Consider the following 7534-nt stretch of genomic DNA (forward strand, 5'->3'; position numbering starts at 1 on the left):
AGAGAGAGAGAGAGAGAGAAACATCAATGATGAGAGAAAATCATTGATTGGCTGCCTCCTGCACGCCCCCTACTGGGAATTGAGCCCACAACCCGGAAACGTGCCCTTGACCAGAATCCAACTTGGGACCCTTCAGTCCACAGGCCGACGCTAGTCTATCCACTGAGCCAAACCAGCCAGGGCGAGTCTGTTTTATTGTTTTGTTAGTTTCTTTTGTTCATTAGGTTCCACATATAAGTGACATCATACGGTATTTGTCTTTCCCCGTCTGACTTATTTCACTGAGCATAGCACCCTCTAGGTCCATCCATGCTGTCGCAGGTGGCAAGATCTCATTCGTTATCCTGGCCCTGTCATATTCTATTGCCTATAAAGTACACCTGTTCTGTGTCAAGCTCACCCTAATTGCTATTTTACAGAGCTCACTCAAGAACAGGGCGGAAGTGTCACCAACCCAGAAGAAGTAACGGAAGGTTTGGAAGGAGAAACACCAGGTGTGTCTCAGATCTCCCTGGAGGGAGCTTGGCATCCGGTGGCTCTTTAGCAACCTCACTTCTCCGTGTGTGTGTGTGTGTGTGTGTACACGTGTGCACGCGTTTCTTTCCTACTTGACACAAAGCACTTTGTTCCTAATGATTAACCAGCTAGACCCCGTCTCTCTCCCGTCTCCTATCCCTGAAGGTACACAGGACACCTACAGCAGTATATGGGAGACATCCGGGCCCATCTGGAAGCAAAACCTTTGGCCCGAAGCCAGTGAAAAACTCCATAGATTCACGCAGAGATACGAGAGGCTAGTCCCCTTCTGTAACCCCAACATGCTGGCCGGGCCCTTCCCGCACACGGTGGTGCTGCAGGGCGCCGCGGGCGTGGGGAAAACCACGCTGGCCAAGAAGTGGATGCTGGACTGGGCACAGGACCACCTCCCGGGGACATTCCACTCCGCCTTCTACCTCAGCTGCAAGGGGCTGGGCCGCCAGGGCCCCTGCACTTTCACAGAGCTCCTGGCTAAAAAGTGCCCAGATGCGCAGGAGGCCAGCCCCCAGGTCCTGGCCCAGGGGCAGAAGATCCTGGTGGTCATCGACGGCTTCAACGAGCTCAGGGTGCCCTCGGGGTCCCTCATCCATGACATCTGTGGCGACTGGGAGAAGCCAAAGCCCGTGCCCGTCCTGCTGGGCAGTTTGCTGATGAGAAAGCTGCTGCCCAAGGCCACGCTGCTGGTCACCACGCGCCCGGAGGCCCTGGGGGAGCTGCGGCTCCTGGTGGACCAGCCGCTGTTCATCGAGGTGGAGGGCTTCCTGGAGGCGGACCGCAGGGGCTACTTCCTGAAGCACTTCGAGCAACAGGACCAGGCCCTGCGCGCCTTCGAGGGCATGAAGGGCAGCCCGGCGCTGTTCCACATGGGCGCGGCGCCCGCCGTGTGCTGGGTCGTGTGCACGTGTCTGAAGGGGCAGCTGGAGAAGGGAGAGGACCCGGCTCCCACCTGCCGGACCCCCACCTCGCTGTTCCTGCGCTTCCTGTGCAACCAGTGCTCCCCAGCGGCCCCTGGCAGGGGCCCCGTTCTGCACCTCCCCACTGCGCTCCAGGCTCTGAGCCTCCTGGCCGCCCGGGGCATCTGGGCGCAGACGTCCCTGTTCGATGGCGAAGACCTCGGGCAGCTGGGGGTCAGCGAGTCCGACCTGCGACCTTTCCTGGACGGCAAGGTCCTGCAGGCGGACGTGGACTGCGAGGGCTGCTACGCCTTCCTACACCTCAGCGTCCAGCAGTTCCTGGCCGCCCTGTTCTACCTGCTGGACCGCGCAGAGCGAGAGGACGCGGGCGGCTGGGCACCGGACATCGGGAACGTGCGCGCGCTGCTGTCCAAGGAGGAGCGGCTGCTCAACCCCAGCCTGACCCCTGTGGGCTACTTCCTGTTCGGCCTCGCCAACCAGGAGAGGGCCCGGGAGCTGGAGGCCACCTTCGGCTGCCGCGTGTCCCTGGACGTCAGGCAGGAGCTGCTGAGAGTGATGCGCAGCAGGGACTGGCCCTCTCCTCCAGGGCGGACACCCGGGAGCTGATGCGCTGCCTCTATGAGTCTCAAGAGGAGGCGCTGGTGAGGGAGGCCCTGGCGCCCATCACGGAGCTGGCCCTGCACCTGCAGAGTGAGAGGGACCTCGTGCACGCGTCCTTCTGCCTCAGGCACGGCCAGGCCCTGCGCAGGCTCTGGCTGCAGGTGGAGAAGGGGATCTTCCTGGAGAATGATGGGGCCTCGGAGCCAGGCACGTGGGCGGAGCGGTAAGGACTCGCCTTTCCTATTCCACTGGTGTTTTTACCTTTAGCCTCATCCCAGGCTCCACTGTGGAGGACAGCCTCCTGCTTAATGTGGCTTAATGTCAGTATTTCCTCTTTTTTTTTTTTTTAATCCTCACCTGAGGATATTTTTCCATTGACTTTTAGAGAGAGGGAGACAGAGAGAGAAACATCGATGGGAGAGAAACACATGGATTGGTTGCCTTCTGCTCGGTCTACAGGCCGACACTCTATCCACTGAGCCAAACCGGCTAGAGCAGATTTTGACTTATTCTAATGCTCTGTCATATTGCAGTGTCAACTTTATTGAGTTATTTTTCCAGTGATAGGTCTTAGGTGATGACTTGTAATCATTTCGCATTACTGTCAGACATCACCGAACTTATAATAGAGAAAGACAGGGACAGGAAGAGAGAGGCGGGGGGGGTGGGGGGAGAAATATCAACTTGTTCCACTTATTGATCATTCATTGGTTGCTTTTTTTAAGATTTTATTCTAGTTTTGTGTGTGTGTTTATTGATTTCAGAGAGGAAGGGAGAGGGAGAGAGAGATTGAAACATCAATGATGAGAGAGAATCATTGATTGGTTGCCTCTCGAACGCCCCCTACTGGGGATTGAGCCTGCAACCCGGGCATGTGCCCCTGACTGGAATCGAACCTGAGACCCTCAGGTCCGCAGGTCGACACTCTATCCATTGAGCCAAACCAGCTTGGGCCATTCGTTGATTCTTTTTTTTTTTTAATCTGAACAATAAAGATTTAATTTAAAAAAAAGAAAAAAAACTACAATGAAATATCTCAAAAAAACAAAAGAAAAGAAGACAGACCCAAGACCGCATCCTGGGCGGGTTGCGAGGCACCACTAGACTTGTTTCCCTTTGCAAGAACTTTGTGTCCTTCCTACATCCTCTCCGTGAGCTGCAGGTGTTGCCACGCCCTGACAATGTGGTCAGAGGGGTCAAAGTTCAATTCCCATGTGTGCCGAAACCTCCTTAAACAAACTGCTCTGGACAGTCCCGAGGGGACAGAGCTGGCCGACTCGTCCCCGGCGCAGCAGACGCCTCAGAGCAGATCGGCAACGTTCATGGGCATCTCGTCGACCTGCGTGGAGTAGTACTGCTCAGTGTCTCGCAAGATGTTGATGTCGTTCTTCACAAAGTTCATGGCCACGCCCTTCCGGCCACACCGCCCTGACCGCCCAATTCTGTGGATGTAGAGCTCCTGGTTGTTGGGCAGGTCATAGTTGATGATCAGGGACACCTGTAGGACGTCCAGGCCCCGGGCCCAGACGTCGGTGGAGATGAGCACCCGGCTGGCACCGGAGCAGAACTCCTTCATGATGGACTCCCGCTCCTTCTGCGGCATGTCCCCGTGCACCGACGACACCGTGAAGTTGGCTTCTCTCATTTTCTCCGTCAGCCAGTCAACCTTCCTCTTGGTGTTGCAGAAGATGACGGCTTGCGTGATGGTCAGCGTGTCGTAGAGGTCACACAGCGTGTCCGATTTCCACTCTTCTCTTTCCACTGCCACGAAAAAGTGCTTGATGCCTTCCAGCGCCAACTCATCACGCTTCACCAGGATGCGGATGGGGTCTGTCATGAACTTGTTTGTCATCTCCAGGATCTCGTGGGGGCAGCGTGGCGCTGATGAGCACCACCTGCGTGGCCGGGGGCAGGTACCTGTAGACCTCAAAACCTTGATTCAGCATCTCATCAGCCTCACCCAAAACCAGCATCTTGATAGAATCTGTTCTCAGAGTCCCGAAACCTTGATTCAGCATCTCATCAGCTTCACCCAAAACCAGCATCCTGATAGAATCTGTTCTCAGAGTCCTGAAACCTTGATTCAGCATCTCATCAGCCTCACCCAAAACCAACATCTTGATAGAATGTGTTCTCAGAGTCCTGTGCTGAATCATATCAAAGACACGCCCCGGCGAGCTGGCCACGATGTGCTGCCCGTGGTCCAGCTTCCAGATGTCCTCCCCCACATGGGTGCCCCCGATGCAGGCGTGACACTGCACATTCACGTAGTGGCCCAGCGCGAGCAAGGCCCTTCTGGATCTGCACAGCCAGCTCTCTCGTGGGGGCCAAGATCAAAGCCTGGGGCTCATGGACCTGGTGAAGTAACTAGATATCCAGACACTGGAGGACAGAAATACTGAAGGTGGCGGTCTTGCCCGTGCCAGACTGAGACTGTGCAATGACGTTTCTCCCTTGAATTATGAACTTGATGGCGCGCTGCTGGATGGCGAATGGCTCTTCAAACCCATAGGCGCAGCAGGTCCTCCCACAGGCCCAGGTCCTCTTGGAGCAGCCGCTTCTACACCGACCCCGAGTTCGCCATCGTGGAGGTGGTCTGCAGGGGCAGAAAGTGAAAACACGACCCCACGCAGCCTCTGCCGCCAGGAACTCTATTCGTTGATTTTTTTTTTATATGGAACGCTTCACGAATTTGCATGTCATCCTTGCACAGGGGCCATGCTAATCTTCTCTGTATCGTTCCAATTTTTTAGTATATGTGCTGCCGAAGTGAGCATCGTTGATTCTTTAGGTGCCCCGACCGGGGATCCTACCTGCAACGTTGGTGGATCTGGATAACGTTCTAACCAACAGAGCTACCAGGCCAGGCCATCCTCCAGCTTTTAGAGTTTACTTATGTATTAAGGGTGGTTGCCCAGGGCAACCCTAAGGACTTCCAGGGTGACGTAGGAATGTGGGTTCTCGCTCCAGCCGTGTTTGGTAAATTCCCTCCTTTGTCGCTTCGCTGAAGGTCCCAGAGTGATCGGCACCTGCTTCCCTTCTGGGCGGACCTTTGCTCCATGTTCGGCGCCAACCAGAACCTGGTATTCCTGGACATCAGTCGGAGCTTCCTCAGCACCTCGTCGGTCCGGCTTCTTTGTGAAAAAATCTCCTCTGTGCCCTGTAGCCTCCAGAAAGTGGTGTAAGTAGAAGCGAACCCCAGGGTTTCACCCCGAGGGCATGACCGAGCTTGGTGGAGCAGTCTTTGAGTTCTTGTAACCCCGCTTCCAACCACATACTCGGGACACAGGAAATGGAGGCAGTCCGGTCCTTAAATTTGTCTCCTGAATCATATAAAGTGATTTTTCCAGTTTTTTATTGTGGTAAAATGTGCATAGCATAAAAATAGCCACCTTAACCATGGGTAATAGTACAGTTGGATGGAATTAATTACATTCATGTTGGGCAACCATCGCCACCTTTTATCTCCAAAACTCTTTATCTTGCAAAACTCAAACTTTGTACTTATTGTTATGATTGATTGACTGATTGATTGGAGAGAGAGGGAGGAGAAGAATCATTAATCTGTTGTTTCACATATTGATGCATTCATCGGTTGGTTCTTGTATTTGCCCAGACCAGGGATCAAACTCACCACTTTTTGGTGTATGGGACAACACTCCAACCACCTGAGCCACCCAGCTGGGGCAATAAATTTAATAAAAAGAAAGAAAGCTATAGAACAGCTTTTGTCTGGAGCAACTCACGTCCCTTTGGCAAAAGCGTGAGATAACTAAAATTGGAGCTTTTGCCCTAGCCAGGGTGGCTCTGTTGATTAGAGCATCATCTCGTGACTGAAAGGTCATGGGTTTGATCCTCGTTCAGGGAGTATATGGGAGGCAGCCTATCGATGTTTCTCTCTTTCTCTCTCTTTCTCTCTCTTTCTCTTCCTCCTTCCCTTCCACTCTCCCTAGAATCAATGAAAAATACATATTCTCAAGTGAGGATTTTTTTTAAAAAAGAGCCCTGCCTGATTTTGCTCAGTAATTAGAGCATCAACCCCTGCACCACAGGGTCACGGGTTCAATTTCTGGTCAAGGGCTTGTACCTCAATTGCAGGTGCCATCCCCAGCCCCGGTCAGTGCACGTGTGAGAGGCAACCAGTCTCTCTCTCTCTCTCCTCCCTCCCTTCCACTCTCTCTAAAGATCAAAGGGAGAAAAATATCCTCAGGTGGGGATTAAAAAATAAATAAATTGAAGTTTCTAATAGTTTCTAAAATGTGATGTTAGTGAGGGATACAGAGTTTCAGACATGCGAGATGAAGAAGCTCTAGAAGACAAAAGAGATTTGATCTTCAGTGGACTCACCACAAAATAAAAAAAGGAAGTGGTGACTGTGAGAGGTGATGAATATGCTAATCAGCTTGATGGTGGTGACGATCTCACCAGGTACGAATATATCAAAGCATTAAGTCCATGTCCTGGCTGGTTTGGCTCAGTGGATAGAGCATCGGCTTGCAGATTGAAAGGTCCCGGGTTCGATTCCAGTCAAGGGCACATGTCTGGATTGTGGGCTCGATCCCCAGTAGGGGGCTTGCAGGAGGCAGCCAATCAATGATTCTCTCTCATCATTGATGTTTCTATCTCTCTCTCCCTCTCCCTTCCTCCTCTCTGAAAATAAAAATATATTTTTTTAAAAAGCATTAAGTCCAACACATTACATCCTAGGCCTTAAATATGTACAATTTTTTATTTGTTGGTAATACCTCAATAAAGGGGGAAATATGAGAAGGAATTCGTTTCTAATGTGTAAACCTATGGCAGCCCTTTGTGTCCATGTATGTGCAGTAGAGGTACAAGAGCTCACCTTTGTTTTCTCTGCCCTAGCCTCCGAAATGTGTCCCCAGCTGATGCTTACCAGAACTTCTGCGTCATTCTGGGTGGTTACGAGACTCTCACGCACCTGACCCTTGAAGGAAATGATCAGAATAACATGCTGCCCATACTGTGTGGGGTCTTGCTTCACCCAAAGTGTCATCTGCAATATCTCAGGTACATCTCGCCACCACAGAGAACCCGCCACCTATGAAGACAGCTGCCACACGCCTACACAGCAATTCTGCATCAATTGCAGGGCAGGGAGGGCGAGGAAATCTCTTATTCTGAATAGAAACAGTATTGTTACCGGTAGAGGTGGGGTTCTTGGAGTACCACTGAAATAAGAATTTCTAGAAGCCCCCATCAGAGGATGAGATAGTGTAGAAAGCTTTATTATTATTGCCCTAGCCCAGTGGTTCTCAACCTTCTGGCCCTTTAAATACAGTTCCTCATGCGGTGACCCAACCATAAAATTATTTTCGTTGCTCCTTCATAACTGTCATGTTGCTACTGTTATGGATCGTCATGTAAATATCTGATATGCAGGATGGTCTTAGGCGACCCCTGTGAAAGGGTCGTTCGACCGCCAAAGGGGTCGCGACCCACAGGTTGAGAACCGCTGCTCT

General features: G+C 52.2%; 1 protein-coding gene and 1 pseudogene across 1 annotated transcript in view; one reads left to right on the forward strand and one right to left on the reverse strand.

Annotated features, from left to right (window-relative positions):
* LOC102246654 (NACHT, LRR and PYD domains-containing protein 2) overlaps nt 1–7534 on the forward strand; it is a 25695-nt gene that overhangs the window by 6496 nt on the left and 11665 nt on the right. Inside the window, 4 exon segments of the mRNA XM_005871025.2 lie at nt 682–2001; nt 2004–2274; nt 5062–5232; nt 6918–7082. Of these exon segments, the coding sequence (XP_005871087.1) occupies nt 682–2001; nt 2004–2274; nt 5062–5232; nt 6918–7082 (1927 nt within the window).
* LOC102246343 lies at nt 3293–4923 on the reverse strand (annotated as a pseudogene).

The sequence above is a fragment of the Myotis brandtii genome, unplaced genomic scaffold (genome assembly GCF_000412655.1).
Source record: "Myotis brandtii unplaced genomic scaffold, ASM41265v1 scaffold3278, whole genome shotgun sequence".
In the NCBI taxonomy this organism is placed as follows: domain Eukaryota; kingdom Metazoa; phylum Chordata; class Mammalia; order Chiroptera; family Vespertilionidae; genus Myotis; species Myotis brandtii.